The sequence below is a fragment of the Cyphomyrmex costatus genome, unplaced genomic scaffold, assembly GCF_001594065.2.
Source record: "Cyphomyrmex costatus isolate MS0001 unplaced genomic scaffold, Ccosl1.0 scaffold193, whole genome shotgun sequence".
NCBI classification, from domain to species: Eukaryota; Metazoa; Arthropoda; class Insecta; order Hymenoptera; family Formicidae; genus Cyphomyrmex; species Cyphomyrmex costatus.
This window is the reverse complement of record NW_017275965.1, coordinates 6,694,752-6,712,231: the sequence shown is the minus strand read 5'-3', so window position 1 is coordinate 6,712,231 and position 17,480 is coordinate 6,694,752. Positions and strand designations below refer to the sequence as shown.

The following is a 17,480-nucleotide window of genomic DNA, read 5'->3' as shown; positions in this document are numbered from 1 at the left end:
GTACACAAATACCACTTCTTATCATCCTCTCTTTTTCTCACTTTTATACGGGAAAGTTAAAAGAATAAAATTATAACTGATTTATTTGATACACAGTAGTATATTATACGTAATATAAAACAAAATCATTATTGCAACCATTATGTACAAAGAGCCTTTGTAATTCATATTTAATTTACAAGTGAATAATAAAATCGTGATTATAATCACAATAGAGTCTACGTATATCGTTCTGTGTCACAAAGTTTTTCTAATGCTGATTAGACACAAGACAACATATGCAAGATGCCTTTAACCTGTTGATAGATCCTAAACAGGTAAACATTTAACATTTATAAAGTTGCTTCAATGAAACAGCAATATTAAACAATTAAATATAATTATCATAGCATTCATTAATATCATTCCTGAAAACACACACACACACACACATACATATATATGTGTGTGTGTGTGTGTGTGTATAACAAAAGAAAAATATCAATGAATATGACAATTATTAATTACTAATGTATGGAATTATAACAATATAACATAATATAACAGTAATATCGAGCAGCCTAAAAAAACATTCAATACTTTTGCATCCAAGTATGTTTAATTTTTATAATATTTTTATTTAAAAAACCTACAAATTTTTAAAGACCGCTCAATATTTATTAAAAATATCACTGTAAAAGTATCACTAAACATCACTAAAAATGTCGTTAAAATATCACTATTATTCACTAAAATGCGATAAATGGAATGATAAAGTCGAAGCCATCGGTATTGATTTGCTTAAATTTTGAAAAATTGTTTTTTCAATGATATATTTAACTTTCAAGGAATTAAAATAATTATATGATACTATATATCAAATCTCAGCTTTAAATAAAATCGTTATGCTTACCGAATGTTTTTAGATCATTTATCATAAAGTATACGAGCTATACTTGACAGTAACTATTTGGTCATTAGAAATTATTTTTTATCAAACATGAAGATTCATAATTAATATCATGATTGTTCGAGTATTCACCTAGATATTATGTGTACAATTATACACTAAAATAGATTACATAGATTTATTAAAGGTGCATATTATATTAGCTGCTAGAGAAATGCTTCTCTTGGGAGAAATGCGAATTCAATATATGCACATAGAAATGGATTAGTATGTATCCGCAATATCCTAATATTATTCAACGAAAAGTACTCTTCTCTAATTATACTTATTACATTGATATATTTTATTGCAGTAGTGTGTGCCACCCAGTGAATTCAATGACTGCGTTCAACAAATATAAAGCAACTATTGTAAAATTTTTAATATAATTGGTTTTTTGCTCTTAGTTGTTCACTGAAGTGAATCTAAGACTACATTCCAAAACGTACTCTCCGAGGAAAGTTTTACTTGATATAATATAGTATACGTTATGTATATTTCGAGTAAAATTGTATAAACCGAATATATTTAAGAAATTTCTTACCACAATTGTGTGCAAAACTGCTTTCTCTGCTGAACGTAACCATTTATATTTTATACAAAACATTCACACTTACAAGAAAAATCGTAATATGAGCAGTAATATGCGCTCAATCTTCTGCGACTAGATTATGACTAAATGAGATCTTTTCCTAAATAAAATAGAATGTGTGTAAAGAAAGCTGGAAGCTTCCAAGCGATTTACAAACGGAAATTTATCAGATTTTTTATCAGACTTAACTTTGGTTTCTACATGATGTCGACTTATGTGTAACGTGTTGTCGGAATACAATCAAATTAGGCCAGTTCATATATTTTAATGTGACAAGGATGCTAAGTATACATAAATTATTGTTCACTGTCAATGATAAGATTTTGTAGATATTTACGAAAAAATTAATATAGCAACGTTATATATGCAGAACATGTAATTTTACTTACAACAGGGTGACACCGTGCTATACTGCCTAATATGAAAAAAAATTTGACGATGTTTCATATTTTTCCCACTTCGCAACACACACACCATACACACATACGTACACACGTGCCGTTTCACAATTATTTTCTTAGAGACGTAATTAGTAGTTAACTAATGCAGTTACTCTTTTGAAAATAAATGTAGCTAGACGGAGAAAATATGCAGAACATCCAAATATCTATCGCGCAGAATTTTCATCGATAATCTTGGAGCAATTTGGAATTTAATTTTTTTTCTTAGGAATGTATAGTAATCACTACAGCTATTTTTAAGCTGTAAGAAGGAATGTATTGTTTTAATTACAAAAATATTTATTGTTAGAAATTGAAAAATTACAACAAAATAAAATATATCAATATATTTTTGTTACAAAACTCAACTATAAATTTAGCAAATATATCTGAAATATTGCGCGATAATTCTGGAATATCCTGTCTATATAAGATAAAAACAATAAAAACATAAAAATCAACATCTTCGTAAACATAAATACAGATTATCTGCAAAATATTCTCATATTGAGAATATTTCTCATCAACTGTTGTTTCAAATTGTAATTTAATAAACAAGCCACTTTGTAGAAATATTTTTGTTAATAATATATAATTATGTTAACAAAATCATACTAAAATGTGATTGTGCTATAGCGTGTCATAAAATAATCATTGGAAGCAGATTATGCATTAGTTTTGATAATATTAGTGGTCACACACACATTTAACAGATATTTAATTTTTACTATATTAACTTCGGTTAAACAAAAAATTCTATTTTCGATTGAAAGATACTACGAAGGCCAAAAAAAGTGCAATTTGCTATAAAAAGGATGAAATAAAGATAAAATACAAATACTCTCCTATCATTATTACTATAGTATATTCCTTCTATGATCGTTGAATAATTTCTGATAATATTCCAAACTTTGGTTTTACGATCCCTCTTTCTCTTCTGTAATACCAGCTGCTTCGTTTAGAGCATCAGGATCTGTGGAAAATTATTGAAAATTCACGTAATCATCCACAGATATGAAATAATCTTAGCAATTAATCATCACCTGAACAAGGGGAACCTTTTATCCTACAAGTATTGTAGCTACCACAGTTTAAGCACTTCAACCCAACGATGTGAAACTTTACCGTAGATTCCTGAAATAACAGGTATCTTGCCATTAATATCTCTTAATCATTTCCCACGCCTCAACATTTGGGATATACATATGTATGAAGAAGTAGATTTGACCTCGTGGCAGTCTTTACATAAGATATCGGTTTTACAGTCGTTATATTCCTCCGGCATCGGCGTCAGCGACACTTCCGCATCCAGATATTTCCACAAATCCGTCATGTCTAAGAGGGACACCTGACAGGATGGGCAAGCGTAATGTCCCGAGTTCAATAATTCCTCAAAACACATACGGTGAAGCAGGTGTCCACAATCCGGGATGTGACATGGTATACGACTCGTGTGAATGTCTTCCAGGCACACGGGACAATTGGAATGCGATACATTTTCTATACACTGCGAAACAAAATTTATTTGGCGTTTATATATAACTGCAAATTGCATATAATATGAATAATAGTGTTCAATTATTGTTCTACATTTTGAATATCTATACATATACAATACTTTTATCACAAACATACATTTTGTGTCATTGTATTCTTACCGTATGTCCGTTTTGTAACTGGATGGGCAAGCACATGTTGCACTTAGCACAGTGAAAGAATTTGTCACGACCACCGACTCTACATATTCCGCATCCATCGCAATGATACTGATTTTTATCCTCGTCGTCAAAAAGATTGCATTCTAAACATGTGTATTTACCAAATTGACAATGACAGTTCTGACAAGTAGCTTGAACAGGTTGACGAGTATCGCAAAGAACGCATATCAATTCTGTAACTTCTTTTCTATTCACTGTGTGTGCCTCTTGTTCGTCGTGACAAAACCGACAGGTATAAACTTTATTGCAGCATGGAGTCTGTAATAGATTAGATATGGAAAGATTAATTCATTATGAAACAAAGTATACATTTTTTATTATTATTACACTCATTATTATTTATATAAGAATTTATATATATGAAAAAAAATAAAAATACAGAATTCTCAGGATTAATTGTTACTAATCATAAATTAATCAACATAGACATACGTGACATTTAAATTCTATTTAAATAACATAATTAGAATATTATTTTTTTTTAAACTATAGTAAAGTCTTTATTCTTTTTATAATAAAAGCAAATTTTAGACTTTTTAATGGTAAATTCAGTCATTTGCTATTATACTAGATTAGTGAATTCTGAAGGCTGTTATATATAAAATTAGCAAAGTTAAATGTAAAAGCATGTACAAATATTTTAAACAATTAGACATTAACGTACATGTATTATTTCATTGTCAAAGTTAAAGATATAATATTATGTCACTGCATTTGGATACTTTATACAAAGCAGGCTTTTTTAAATGTATACTAATCCAGTGTAGTGCGAGTAAAACTCAATATAATCGAAAGCCAAAAAGTTATTAGTTTTTATAAATATAAACATTTGATAATATCATAATTCTACCTGAAGATATCATAAAACACATTGGGATCATCTTCGAACTTACCACGAATTTGGATTTTCGTTTGTAGTGTTCGCAGCCGTAATTATTGTTTGAAACAGCCAGTGTCTCCTTTCCCGAAGTGGACGGGAGATACATGGTCCAAACACAGTCTCCCTTCTTCGACACGGACTTCCGCGTATCTTTGCGATCCCTATCCTCGCAATCCGCACCGGCGGCTTGCTCGGTGTCGCGATTTAGGCTTTCGTCGTCGCGTTCCGCGACGCTGCCCTCGCCACGATTCGGGCCGTCACTCTCGTGATCCGCGGAGGTCTCCTCGGCGCCGTCGTGACTCGGCGTCTCGTCGGCGCGATCTCCGACGGTTTCCTCAGCCGCGCCGTCGCTATTCGACGCCTCATCGTCGCGATCCGTGGCGGTGTGCGTCTTCTCGTCGTCGTTATTCTGCATTCCTGATTCTGCTACCCTTTCCCGTCGTTCGATCTCATCGACCCAAGGCACGACCTTTCCGTCGATTAACACCGGTGCATCTCGCACCTCTCGTCCTTGTTGTCGCCGTTCTCGTTCTTTTCTCGTCGTCCAACTCAAATCACGCGAGAATCAACGAGAATACCGTGTACCGTGTCCTCGGAGAACGTGCGACGAGAATATTCGGACCAATTCGGCTCGGCTCGGTTCAGGGCCAGTTAAAGTTAAAGGTCGACGCGTGGAAAGTGTCGGTAAGATTCTGAGAAAACGAGGTCGATCCGCGACGATTCCGTCGCTAGGAACGATCTTGCACTCGCCACACTCCATGCACCCTATAGAGTGCAGAGTTTGCTTTGCTGGCGTTTGCTCAAATTTTCTCACATTTGCTGACTTTGCTGTTGCAACACGTCACGAAACGGACGGCGTGGCGACGTCAGTCGCGAGTCAATTCCAGAGATCACCAATCCGCATGTACGATCGACGTCGTGTGACTTCGCGCATCTAGGTATAACTCGTGCGTTGTGATTGTTGGAATTTAGTGTTGTTTTCCCGGGAAATTAAAATCGCTGGAAAAGAACCAGTGCATCATTTGTTCACCGACGAATAATAAAGAAGGATGCGTCATGCGCAATTCGGAATGCGATCCTCTCTATCTTTCCCGCGATTTTTTCCGTGGAAAAATCTGATACTGCAGAAGAAATGTTTTTTTAATAGTATTTTATTTCTTTCTGTTCTTAAAACCCGCCATTTAATACATATTATATAACACAAAATATAAATTAAACGCTTGTGTTAATTTTTTTTCAAAAACATTTATTTAATTACAAAACAATAAAATTATTATAAAAGTTGTAGTTATAAAAATATTAAAATAGACGCTTTTTAACCATGAGTATTGGTTATCATCGCATAAAAGTTGTCTCCGCAACTCATGCTTTTAATTATTTCTTTGACATTTATTTCATGGATACCATCAATTTCTTTCGCCAAGGAGCACATATAATGAAAAAGTCACTGGTTGCAATTGCGCGCAAAACATTTAATAATGTTAATAGATCTTTCTTATGCGAGAATTGGCGCGAGTCTCTTTCTTTTGAGTCTTTTCCTTTTTTGGACCTCTGCCTGGTGGCGGGCCGCCACAATCATTTAAAAAAAGATGTAAACTTCAAAAACAATGAATGTTTTTGTGAAAGGGAAATATGCAAGTTAAGAAATTAGTTACCAGAATCAGAATATCTCCATAAACTATAATGCTGTGTCTATATATTTATAATTATTATTTACGTGCACTAAAGAATATTCAGTAAATTTTGGAATACACCAAACTACGAAAATACGCAAACAGTTTCCGCATTGATGGTTTTAAAAATTTAGAGTCAAAGGGGTAGCTATTTTGGCTTTCACTGCAAGCAAATATTTTTTTAATATCAAATATGAAAAGAATATTAAATTAGTATTTAAATTATTACATAGGAGAAAAAGTATTATTTAAATGTATAATTCATAAAATGTTTTACTTAAAATTACGTTAACAAAGGAAGAATAATAGAATATATTTATGTAGACTGTATCAATCAATTATTATTAGTACAAAATTTAACAAACTTTTATGAGCTTATTTTTATTAATAACGATTTTTTTCCTCACAAATGAGAGATATATTTATATATATACGTATATTCTATTTTTTTATAAACTTTTCTTTCGATATTTTTCACTCTTTCTTTTCTAATTAATTCGGAATACACGCAGCTGTGAGACATATAATACAAATTCGGAATACACGCATTGTGTGTGTTGTGTAGGTTGTGTACCACTGGGCAACTCACAAAACCACAATTTTCATAGAACGTTTTAATTGAAAGAAAACAGTTGTATTTCATTTAGAAATTTAATTCAAACAGAGCAAAAAAATAAAAAGTTTGAAACAATTACATAAGAAGCACAAAAAAAAAACAGTTAAAAGGAGAAACCTGGATAGATCTCGCACGTGTTTCTGCCTGTGAAACATAACCTTAATTATTTATAAGGAGCTCTAGAGCTCCATATAAAAATATATAATTATTTGATCGTTGTTTCTATTATTTTTCCGATAACACTTCTATAAGCTACGGACCAAATAAAATTATAATATTAAAATATTCAAATTATGTACCGTGTTATGTCATTACTTTTCTATAAATAATTCATTATCCTGATTAGATGATTTAGCATGAATTTATTTTATTTGTGAACAAAGTTGTCTCTTATTTTATACAATAATAATAAATATTTGCATATAAACATATGTATAATAAGATGCTGTAAATTTCTACTTGTCAATACTTTTATTAATTAATCACCTAATATTGTGCTGACTGCTGATCATTGTATCAAGAGTATTTATAATCAGAACTATTCAAGTATTGAAATGACAGTAATACTAGGAGGTGGCATATCAGGCCTGTCAGCAGCGTATTATGCCGTTAATGATGCTAGACTTTCGTCTATCATTTTGCTAGAGGCTTCTAATCGCTTAGGTGGATGGATACGTAACAGAAGCTCGCCAAGTGGAGCGATTTTTGAGCAAGGACCAAGAACTGTAAGAGTACTTGGTGGAAAAAATACTCTCAATTTGGTAGAAGATCTGCAATTGAATGACAAATTAATTCATATCGATCTGTACCATCCTGTGGCAAAGAATCGATTGATTTACATGGATGAGGCATTGCATCGTTTACCAAATTCCTTAAAAGGTATCTTCAAGACAACCTCGCTACTAGATCGTCCCTTGATAAACCGCATATGGACGGACTTGAGGGCTCCTAAAGTATCTAACGAGGACGAGAGTATTCACAGCTTCGTTCAGAGGAGACTAGGCCAGGATATTGCGGATAATTTGATCAGCCCCATGATCTGTGGGATCTGTGCGGGAGACGCACGCGAGATAAGCGTCAATTTTCTACTCAAATCACTGTTTGAGGCGGAACAGAAACATGGTTCTATAGTAAAAGGCATGGTAGCGAAAAAACTAAAAGCTTTTTTCGCAAAATCGGAGAACAAGGATAATGCAGGGAAGGAGGATAAAGTGAACGATGAGCCGACAACGAAACCATCGACCTTGGTGAGGAGAGCAGAAAACGAAAAATGGGTAGTATGGGGCTTGCAAGGAGGACTCGAGCAACTGCCTCAGACACTAGCCGATTATGTGAAGAGTCGAGGAGTAACGATACAGACTGAGAAAAAGTGTGAAAAACTTACGTTTAAATCAGACCGGGTAGAACTATTAGTCAATGGCGATCTTCAGGAATGTTCGCGCGTTATCTCCAGTTTATGCGCGAAGGACTTGGCTGAGCTATTGCGAGAGCAGCATCCTAAACTGTCGACGGAATTGAAAGCGATACCTACCGTGACAGTCGGAGTAGTCAATCTTGAATTCCAGAACAATGTATTACCTCTGCAAGCATTCGGCTTCCTCGTACCGCCGAAAGAAAATCTGCCTCTACTAGGCGTACTCTTTGACTCCTGCATATTCCCTGGATCTTCCACGGTACGCATATCTCGAAACAATTTTATTGCCTGCTCGTATTTCTATATGCTGTTCATTTTTCAGTTAATTCATTCGCAGTACCATTCAATTTTCATTTCTAACATAATTTTTATTTTCATATATACAATACTGAGAGAATTATTGAGAGAGATATATAAATTATGCGACATGTAAAAAAAAATATTTTTTAATAATAAATTAACGTATAAAATATGACTATGATTTAGGTAATGACGGTGATGATGGGAGGTGCGTGGTTCGAGAAATATTTCGGGTCAAACCCTTCGGAGGAACAATTGTTAACGACGGCGATTAATCACATCAAGAATATCTTAGTAATCGAAGAGGAACCAGTCGCATACAACGTTGCCATTCTCAGAGACTGTATTCCGCAGCACGTCGTGGGTCATAACGCACGTGTAAAACGTATCCACGATTATATTTCCGCGCACCATATTCCCCTGGCACTGTGCGGTTCTTCTTACGAAGGTGTGGGACTCAATGATGTTATTCTGTCAGCAAAACAGGCCGTTCGTGATGTTGTAAAATAATTGCAGAATCGATTGATTCATGCAAAATGGTAAGGTAACTAATAACGTCACACGTAAAAAAATAAATAAAGACTACATGCAAACGCTGTACATGCTGAATCATACCAAACCATGCAAAAAAAATCTTGTTACAAAAGTTAAAATGAAAATATAATCTTTGGATGAAACACAGTCTGTAATTTATATGATAATAATAGTAAATAACTATTTTGTTGCGTGAAAATATGACTCAAAAATGAAGTAGTAAAATATATTTTACGAAGAGTTATATTTGTATTAAATGTACAGAGTGTATGTTATGCTACAAAATATAATATAACTTCATTAAAACTTTATTAACTTTATTAATTTATAAATAAAGCATAGATATATATAAAATTTTTCTAAGAACTAGTCAGAGAAACTTGTTTTCTTGTTATACAAATGTATAATACAAAAAAGGCACTTCTTTAAAATGATACTTTTTTTCTCCTTTTTTTATTATATTCCTATCAATTAATATATTTTGCAGTAGTATAAAATTATTTTAATATTTTATCATTTATATTTATTGAAAATAAATTTATTGTCTACTGCTTTTTTCTGTATAGAACAGTATATATATAGGAACATAAAAAAAATGTGCTATTTATCTGTAACAAAAGATAATAATCAAATGTCTGTCTGCAAACAATTATATAATGTTATTGCAAACTGAAGCGACGTTATTCCAGCAATAAATGTAATTATCAAAAACAATTACTTTGTTCAAAATGTTTATGCAGAGCAATTATATAACCAAATAGACTGCATTAATACTACTTGCAAATTGATCATGCTGATTTGAAAAAATCTCTTAATTAAACAAATAATTCAAATAGAATAATACAAACTTATACGCATTCAGATTTTACATTCTTTGATGGATATAACATTACAATTGTATGTTTAATCTTTGACAATACCTGCATATTTAACCTCGTCAAAAGCCTTTCTTGCTTTCTTAAGTTCCTCATTCATTGTTAAAAGATCTTTCACTCTGGCATATTTCCTGGAATCCTTTCTTACTGCAAATATAAATAAATTAATAAATTATGAACTGAAAAAAATAACGTATTAAAAATATTTTCTCTATAAGAAACAGAAAGCTCTGAATAATTTACATATTTATTTAGATATTTAGGTACCTAGTCCTTTTATAATAAAATGAATTCTCAAGATATCCAGAAAATTCATATTGAGTCTAATGCTGTTTTATCGCATATTTCGTTTAATCAATATAACAAAATAAAATAATACATGTATTATGAAATTCCTTTGTCAAACAGCGCATGAGTTCTATGAAATAGAAATAGACAAACAGCTGGAGGTTGCATCCAACTCTCCTTACCATAGAAGGATTAAGAATACTGTATTTCTTAAATTAATAAATGTACATAAAGAATTAAATGTAAACTTTTTACCTAAAAATACAATATCTTCCACTTGAACTCGTCCCGTACGTCCAATCTCCATGGCTCGATGTGTCATCTCTGTTATGAACTCAATAACCAAATCCTCCAACAGATCGACGCTTTCCGTATAAGGATTCTGATCGTCGCCGAAGCCATACATCATACATCGTAGTTCTTTGGAGAAGAGCCGTTTCCTTCCACCAGGCAGAGTGCCACCAATTGGAATTTCTGCTTCTTCATCCTCAAACTGTTAATATAGTAAAGTATAAGTTTATAGCAAGAAATAATAATTATAATAAATAGTTAATTTCCAATAAATATTTTTTTATTTATTAAAAATTTTATGTAGGAAAAGTAAATATAACCTGTTCAAAATTTTCTTCAGCAGACATCGTTTTGTAAATTATTTAAGTTTAAAATCTTCAATAAACCGCACTTCCAACAATTTTAGTTGCTTGTACCTCTTTTACATCTTAGCCAATCGCATAATTAGTGTTTTCTACTAAATAAATATTAATAGTTTGATAAATCAAGAGAGATTTCACGATTTTACAACAAAAACTTGTTGCGTGTTCACACAGAAAGCAGGAAAGTAGCAGTCAATAAAAGTGAAAGCCGAAATTATCAATTACCAACACAAGTTCTGATTGGGTGCTGCTTTTTTATTTTCTCGAAATAAAATAAAAATTACAAAAAGATAAGAAAATCCATTAAGTATTAGCCAATTAAATTATGATATTCTAATAAATTTGCTTTTGTAATTTTTACCTCATTTTAAAATACACGATCAACTCATCAATCGCAAGATGTGAACGCGCCTTGAAGTACAGTGGAGTACTGGAGTAGTGGAGTGGCTGCTTAAAAGCTTTGAACGAAAACTATTTTTCTTTTTAACTGTCATTTGCATATTCATATCGTTGTAAATTTTGCAGTCACAATGTCCGATGATTCCGAATATGACGTAGAACAAGAAGAGATTGATATTTATAAAAGAAAATATCAATTACTATTGGATAAATGTGAACTTTTGCAACAGGTTAAGTCTCTTCCTTGTGGAACGAAAACATTATCGACAGTTTTTTTTCCGAAACTATATAGTATTTTTTAAACAATAGGAAAATGAAAGGTTGGTCTACAGAATCCAGAAAGTGAGGAAGCTTCTTCGACGCACAAGGAAAGAGAAAAAGTTAGTTTTATAGGTTATGTTGTTTAATATATAAAATCTCCTTATGTATCCATCATCCGTGACACTAATTCGTAGATTCTTGATCGATCGATTGGATCGACATGGAGATCGCTGGCGAGAAGCTCCAATGGGTGTACTTGAAGAGAACAGTGTGTTTCAAACGACTCCAAAATCAGAGAAAGGAGGAAAAGGTACCTCTCACAATGCTAAGGAGGATAAACCCAGAAAAGGAACGAAAAGAAAGGGCACGAAAGCTGATCCAAACGCACCAAAAAGACCCGCTAATCCTTTCTTCCAATTTTGTCAAGAACAAAGACCACGTGTGATGGAACGTTTAGCTGGAGAACCAGAGCCCAGTAAGCAAGAACTTACTAGACAACTGGCAACTACGTGGAAATCTCTCAGTTCTGAGGATAAAAAAGTAAGATGTAACGTTATATAACGCATAAATATTGACTTTGATTATATTTAAACTTCTTCATTACATATATATTGTTTCAGGTATATTACGACATGTACGAGAGATCCAAAGAGAAATATGTCGCCGAAATGCAAATATATAATAAGAAAACTGAAGATGCGCCATGTCAATTGCCAGTAAATATAACGTAATATTTAGCGTTAGAGTAAGGAATTATGGTAGATGGATAACCATAGTTTTGTAAAAACGGTACAATAGCAATTATAAAGAAGAAAGTTTACGAATGTTTATAGATAGCTCCGTGTGTCTGCTTTTGATTCACAAAGTGTGTTTATCAATACGCACGAGCAAGTACATTTCATCGACATTGATGTATATATCGATAACAAGAGCAAGAAACCAAGATAATCCAAGAAATTCTTACTCAGAAAACGTTACAATAAAAATAGAGGATACTGCGATAATAGTGTGATAACTAAAATTCAGGAAATTGAATGAACGACAGATGAATGAGAAAAAAGAGAATAGATATTTATTTTGTTATATTATAGGATGTCATGATGCATTATTTACGCAAACATGATAAAAGTCTCTCGTTTTGTCATCTCATATCTTTTACATTTCAACTTCATATTAACAACTGCATGTATTTGATAAATATAAAAACATTTTTTTAATTAGAAATTTAAGCTTTAAAGTTATCTTTCTCACGCCGTAAGTATGACATCGTCTGAATGGGATCATTTTGCTGTGCGTGTTTCATAACTGATGGTTCATGCACTCTCATAAACGGATTTGTCAGCTTTTCGTCTTTAATAGTGCTAGGCACTGTTGGAAGGTTATTGGTACGTTGAGTGTGCACTTGATCTAATTTTTGTTGTATCGCCACATTGTCGGGTTCCACGTGTAAACCAAATTTGAGGTTGTTGGCTGTATATTCATGTCCGCAATACACCTTCTGTAAGTTATAAGAATGATTTGTTTGTGTGAGAATTAAATTATAATTTTACTCGAGTATAACTTACTGTCTCTTCAGGTAAAGAGCCTAGAATTTCGATGAGTGCCTTATACATTTGATCTGCGGTACCTTCGAAAAATTTCCCACAGCCTCCAGCGAACAATGTGTCTCCTTTTAAACGAGTTAAACATATTTATTATATATTTTTTTTCTTTATTGTACGTTTAACTTTACCTGTGAAAACAGATGGTGAATGCTGTCCTTCTCCCGTAACATAGTAACAAATATGTCCGCGCGTGTGACAAGGTGTCGCGAGACACTTGACTGATAACTTGCCAATACTGAACGTATCATTGTGTGTAATTTTATGATTAATGGCTTCTACTCTATCATCTCCACCGTATATCACGAGATCAGTGAAGCTTTTAGATAGCTTGGCGTTTCCTCCAGCATGATCCCAATGATGATGAGTAGTCAAAACCTTTGTTAATTTTACATCATTTTCTCGGACAGCTGCAGTTACAGCTTCTGGATCGACAGGATCTACAATGGCAGCCTCCTGCGTTTCTTCATCGATAATCTTATAAAATTTTGAAAAATCATATGATGAGTGTGAAATAAAGGTAGTAAAAAGCTTATACGCTAACATTTTTATCATGACATTTATTGTATGACAGTTTGGTAAGTTTTTGACAAAGTGTTCATGTGTAAATAAGGCAGATTAAATTGAGTCAAAAAGTCCTCCACCATTTTGCAATTTTCACAATAATAGTCAATGAAATATTAATTTCTAAAGATTGTCAAATAAACAGATAATCGACACATATAAGACAATTTTAAGATCTCTTTTTCTCTCTCATGATTGTCTCTTTATAAAATATTTAAAAAAAGATTCTTAAAGAACTCTTAAATGTATCTTAAAGTTGTTTCATGCCTCAATTTTAGACATTCTGCTGACTAGGTAACTACAAAAAGTTGTAAAAATTGCAAAATAATACAGAAATAATATATATACAAAGAAAGAACATACCAAGTACATATAATTATCTTGGAGCGCTGGTAAGATTTGTACTTTCATGTTGGAATTATCTACTGTTGCGCTTAGACTATGTGATCTGCCGTTGAAAGAAGCACTCTTAACTGAAATATTACAAAAAAAATAAGTACAAAGTGTAATTTATATAGTGTATGTACATACAACTTTTGATGAATAAGCATAATTTATCTGAGGCACTTTTATTAATCATAAAATTGAAAATATTGACTGTTGTAGAATGAAGAAAAAGAAACAATAAAAATAAGCAAACTAAAAAATCGACAATATAATGCAAAACAAAATACTGATACTAGTGGTAGCAGTAATCACATAGTAATGTACATACGGTAGCTACTGACAGCACAAGGTGATGTCAAACGCAAATGGACAAATATTTACAACATACCCCTAAAATACAAAAACGTGAGTTTATTTTCAAGCCATGTTGGACATGCACGTAGTGCAATTTGACGAAACATGATGACAATGGCTTAAAAAGTAAATCGGTGCCTCATTTATTTTGTGCGCACAAAGCTTGTCACTCTTTATTACTTGCCTGATAACGTTACCCACCAGTATCAATGACTATATTTATACGGCACAATCGGTCTTAAAGTGCATTCAGATAACACACATCAAGTATCAAACAGTGAAAGCAATAACCAATCAGCGAGTCGATTGAGCAAGAATGTACTTTAGGCTTTAGGTCTGTTCTTTTTGGCTAAAGTCTCGCAATTCATCTTCTTCCTTTTCTCTCCACGTTGAAAAGAAAAAGAGAAAAGATGAACCATGCGGCGTGCACGGAGACAGGAAGTTCAGCTGAAAGCAAGAAGCATTTTATGCAATTTTATGTGTCATGTATAACATGGAAAAATGTTGTAGGTTAAGGTCAATAACTGTTCAATCTTCATAAAAAACAGGTGTATCTTTATGATTTGTTAAGTTTCGCGGTTTTTGGACTTCAACGAGAAGATATAATTGATTGAAATGTCTATTAACGACACAAAAGACGTAATTATGATAGATGACGGGTATCAAGGTTGGTTAAGTGTAAAACAAAATATTTGTTGTAATATTCTTAAAATCTATGGTACACATTCTTTGCTTTCGCACGTTATTTAAAATTCAACCTTTTTTTTTTCATATGGAGAAACGTCATTAATTAATTTCAATCTCAAGATTTGTATTTTCAAGATTTCTAGGTTTATGATAGTTTTTTTCTTGAAGTGTTATAAGTCCAATTTAAAAAAAATGAGTTATTGCTGGTTTTAATTAAACACAGATCTATGCTTGATTAAAATTGACATTAACTTATTTTTTTTTTTTAATTAGACTTATATCACTTTCAAAAGAAAAAAAAATAGCTTGTGTAATCGTTTATGATATTATTAGCTTAATTCCTTGTTAATGAGATTAGGTATTAAGAATTTGTTCTTGAAAATTTCAGTTACGGAGGACGACGAGATAAACGCCATCGATTATGAGCTGCAACAGATAGAGAACGAGCTGCAGAAATTGCAAGACCGTAAGAAATTGTTGACGCAAAGGAAAGAGAAATTGCGCGACGATGCTCTGTTGAAGAAGAGTTTTTCTCTGTCCAAGAAAAATTGGGACAATACAGATTTTGCTTGGTCTATAAAACTCACAGAAACATTAAAGAATGTATTCAAGATAGAAAAGTTACGAGAGTTACAATTACCAACTATGAATGCAATCATGTCTAAGGAAGATGTCATATTGATCATGCCTACGGGTGGTGGGAAGAGTTTATGTTATCAATTACCAGCTGTGATAAGTAAAGGTATAACGATTGTAGTTTCACCATTAATATCCTTAATGGAAGATCAGTTGTATGGATTGCATAAACTCGATATAAAGGCTAACATGTTATGTGCAAAGGCAGATAAGGAAAGTGTCAAAACGGCTATGACGGCCCTCATGGATAAAAACTCTCCTCTTAAATTGATTTATGTGACACCTGAATACATGGCAAAGTCCAATCGCTTCATGAATAAACTACAAAAAGCGTATGAGTTGGGGCACCTGGAACGGTTTGCGATCGACGAAGTGCATTGTTGTAGTCAATGGGGACACGATTTTAGACCCGATTACAAGTTCTTGGGAGTACTGAAATCCATGTTCCCTGGAATACCGATTCTGGGTCTCACTGCAACGGCTCCGGCCAAGATCATCGTAGACGTGCAGAAAATGCTAGACATTAGTGGTTGCCTAGTTTTACGAGCTCCATTCAACAGACCCAATTTATATTATGAAGTTCGTCGCAAACCGGCAGATAAGGAAACGTGCCTCGCGATGATAGAAAATCTGTTGAAGAATCGGTTTAACGGCAAGTCGGGCATAATTTACACGACCACAATTAAAGACGCGGAACAGTTGACAACTGATTTGAGAGACAGAGGTGTCAAGGTTGGATGCTATCACGCAATGCTCGAAGCCAATTACCGGTCAGAAGTTTACTCCAAGTGGATGTCGGGCAAGTATCAAGTGGTAGTGGCAACTATCGCTTTTGGATTAGGCATCGACAAGCCGGATGTGCGATTCGTGATTCATCATTGCGTTTCAAAGTCGATGGAAAATTTTTATCAAGAGAGTGGTCGAGCTGGTAGAGATGGCAAAAAGTCGGTGTGTCTTGTACTCTATAGATTAGCGGATATATTTAAATTGAGTACCATGGTATTTCAAGATAAAGTTGGATTACAAAATTTGTATAAAGTATTGGCGTATTGCTTAGATCAAACGTCTTGTAGACGGAGTTTAATAGCGACTCACTTTGAGGAAAATTGGAAAGAAAACGATTGCGCAGAAATGTGTGATCATTGTAGGAAACCTGGCGTTAGAAAGCAGATCGACGTAGCGCAGTACTGCAGACAATTGTATCAGATTATGACTAAGGCTGTGCAAAACGAAATACGATTGACTGCATTGAAACTCGTAGATGCTTGGTATGGTAAAGGTGTCTCGTCACTGCGAGTTTCTAACGTGCCAAATTTTACGAGAGAAACCGGAGAGGCTATTATAGGGTATTTATTGATAAACGGTTACCTGCAAGAGGACTTTCATTTTTCAGCATATTCTACGATATCGTATCTTAAACGCGGACCTAAGTCAGGATTGGTTCTTGACAACAATCACAAGATACTCTTTAACTATGAGCTTCACTAAACTATTGTTGCAATCGATAGTTCTATGAATCAGTGATTCGTAGAAGGGATTTATAACAAATGTTTAATTTTAATATAATATATATTGTTTAAAAAATTCTCTCTCTGTCTCTCTCTTAAAATTATATATCATGCATTTACATTATTTGGAAACTTACTACTTCATTTCAAATGGAAACAAAGCTCACACTTA

General features: G+C 33.2%; 6 protein-coding genes across 8 annotated transcripts; 3 read left to right on the top strand and 3 right to left on the bottom strand.

Annotated features, from left to right (window-relative positions):
* Window positions 1-2,752: 2,752 nt before the first annotated feature.
* On the bottom strand, window positions 2,753-5,398 carry Rchy1 (Ring finger and CHY zinc finger domain containing 1). Its single transcript, XM_018538430.1, has 5 exons — window positions 4,572-5,398; window positions 3,619-3,936; window positions 3,189-3,467; window positions 3,004-3,094; window positions 2,753-2,933 (listed from the first exon to the last, which is right to left on the bottom strand). The coding sequence occupies exons 1-5, from the start codon at window positions 4,971-4,973 to the stop codon at window positions 2,878-2,880; spliced, it is 1,146 nt and encodes a 381-aa protein (XP_018393932.1). The 5' UTR covers window positions 4,974-5,398; the 3' UTR covers window positions 2,753-2,877.
* A 1,949-nt stretch (window positions 5,399-7,347) lies between these two features.
* On the top strand, window positions 7,348-9,190 carry Ppox (protoporphyrinogen oxidase). Its single transcript, XM_018538333.1, has 2 exons — window positions 7,348-8,520; window positions 8,748-9,190. Exons 1-2 carry the CDS (start codon window positions 7,402-7,404, stop codon window positions 9,069-9,071), a joined length of 1,443 nt encoding a protein of 480 aa, XP_018393835.1. The 5' UTR covers window positions 7,348-7,401; the 3' UTR covers window positions 9,072-9,190.
* Taf13 (TATA-box binding protein associated factor 13) lies at window positions 8,986-11,073 on the bottom strand. 2 transcript variants are annotated; one of them, XM_018538335.1, is made up of 4 exons: window positions 10,870-11,073; window positions 10,514-10,751; window positions 10,016-10,117; window positions 8,986-9,032 (listed from the first exon to the last, which is right to left on the bottom strand). In XM_018538335.1, exons 1-4 carry the CDS (start codon window positions 10,894-10,896, stop codon window positions 9,028-9,030), a joined length of 372 nt encoding a protein of 123 aa, XP_018393837.1. In that variant the 5' UTR covers window positions 10,897-11,073; the 3' UTR covers window positions 8,986-9,027. The 2 variants fall into 2 exon arrangements, with proteins under 2 accessions (XP_018393837.1, XP_018393836.1); XM_018538334.1 differs by lacking the exon at window positions 8,986-9,032 and having other exon boundaries at window positions 9,999-10,117.
* A 274-nt stretch (window positions 11,074-11,347) lies between these two features.
* LOC108772899 (high mobility group B protein 6) lies at window positions 11,348-12,574 on the top strand. Its single transcript, XM_018538546.1, has 4 exons — window positions 11,348-11,540; window positions 11,620-11,690; window positions 11,766-12,111; window positions 12,192-12,574. The coding sequence occupies exons 1-4, from the start codon at window positions 11,442-11,444 to the stop codon at window positions 12,300-12,302; spliced, it is 627 nt and encodes a 208-aa protein (XP_018394048.1). The 5' UTR covers window positions 11,348-11,441; the 3' UTR covers window positions 12,303-12,574.
* A 114-nt stretch (window positions 12,575-12,688) lies between these two features.
* Window positions 12,689-14,853, bottom strand: LOC108772898 (hydroxyacylglutathione hydrolase, mitochondrial). 2 transcript variants are annotated; one of them, XM_018538544.1, is made up of 5 exons: window positions 14,512-14,853; window positions 14,100-14,209; window positions 13,304-13,649; window positions 13,137-13,240; window positions 12,689-13,069 (listed from the first exon to the last, which is right to left on the bottom strand). In XM_018538544.1, the coding sequence occupies exons 1-5, from the start codon at window positions 14,582-14,584 to the stop codon at window positions 12,797-12,799; spliced, it is 906 nt and encodes a 301-aa protein (XP_018394046.1). In that variant the 5' UTR covers window positions 14,585-14,853; the 3' UTR covers window positions 12,689-12,796. The 2 variants fall into 2 exon arrangements, with proteins under 2 accessions (XP_018394046.1, XP_018394047.1); XM_018538545.1 differs by having other exon boundaries at window positions 12,690-13,069; window positions 14,452-14,546.
* Window positions 14,854-14,971: 118 nt separating this feature from the next.
* On the top strand, window positions 14,972-17,288 carry LOC108772897 (ATP-dependent DNA helicase Q1). Its single transcript, XM_018538543.1, has 2 exons — window positions 14,972-15,144; window positions 15,553-17,288. Exons 1-2 carry the CDS (start codon window positions 15,093-15,095, stop codon window positions 17,286-17,288), a joined length of 1,788 nt encoding a protein of 595 aa, XP_018394045.1. The 5' UTR covers window positions 14,972-15,092.
* The last annotated feature ends 192 nt before the right edge of the window (window positions 17,289-17,480 follow it).

Excerpts from the sequence above, each read along its gene's own strand:
- Taf13 (XM_018538334.1), bottom strand. The coding sequence starts at position 10,896 with ATGTCTGCTGAAGAAAATTTTGAACAG. Across the intron at positions 10,752-10,869 it reads CTGAAGAAAATTTTGAACAG|TTTGAGGATGAAGAAGCAGA; the intron begins GTTATATTTACT and ends CTATATTAACAG. Across the intron at positions 10,118-10,513 it reads GGAAGATATTGTATTTTTAG|TAAGAAAGGATTCCAGGAAA; the intron begins GTAAAAAGTTTA and ends TTATATTTGCAG.
- Ppox (XM_018538333.1), top strand. The coding sequence starts at position 7,402 with ATGACAGTAATACTAGGAGGTGGCATATCAGGCCTGTCAGCAGCGTAT. Across the intron at positions 8,521-8,747 it reads TATTCCCTGGATCTTCCACG|GTAATGACGGTGATGATGGG; the intron begins GTACGCATATCT and ends ACTATGATTTAG.
- Rchy1 (XM_018538430.1), bottom strand. The coding sequence starts at position 4,973 with ATGCAGAATAACGACGACGAGAAGACGCACACCGCCACGGATCGCGAC. Across the intron at positions 3,468-3,618 it reads AGTTACAAAACGGACATACG|TGTATAGAAAATGTATCGCA; the intron begins GTAAGAATACAA and ends TTTGTTTCGCAG. Across the intron at positions 2,934-3,003 it reads AAAAGGTTCCCCTTGTTCAG|ATCCTGATGCTCTAAACGAA; the intron begins GTGATGATTAAT and ends AATTTTCCACAG.
- LOC108772899 (XM_018538546.1), top strand. The coding sequence starts at position 11,442 with ATGTCCGATGATTCCGAATATGACGTAGAACAAGAAGAGATTGATATT. Across the intron at positions 11,541-11,619 it reads AATGTGAACTTTTGCAACAG|GAAAATGAAAGGTTGGTCTA; the intron begins GTTAAGTCTCTT and ends TTTAAACAATAG. Across the intron at positions 12,112-12,191 it reads TCAGTTCTGAGGATAAAAAA|GTATATTACGACATGTACGA; the intron begins GTAAGATGTAAC and ends ATATTGTTTCAG.
- LOC108772897 (XM_018538543.1), top strand. The coding sequence starts at position 15,093 with ATGTCTATTAACGACACAAAAGACGTAATTATGATAGATGACGGGTAT. Across the intron at positions 15,145-15,552 it reads GATAGATGACGGGTATCAAG|TTACGGAGGACGACGAGATA; the intron begins GTTGGTTAAGTG and ends TGAAAATTTCAG.
- LOC108772898 (XM_018538544.1), bottom strand. The coding sequence starts at position 14,584 with ATGTTTCGTCAAATTGCACTACGTGCATGTCCAACATGGCTTGAAAAT. Across the intron at positions 13,650-14,099 it reads AAGATAATTATATGTACTTG|ATTATCGATGAAGAAACGCA; the intron begins GTATGTTCTTTC and ends AAATTTTATAAG. Across the intron at positions 13,070-13,136 it reads GCTCTTTACCTGAAGAGACA|AAGGTGTATTGCGGACATGA; the intron begins GTAAGTTATACT and ends TATAACTTACAG.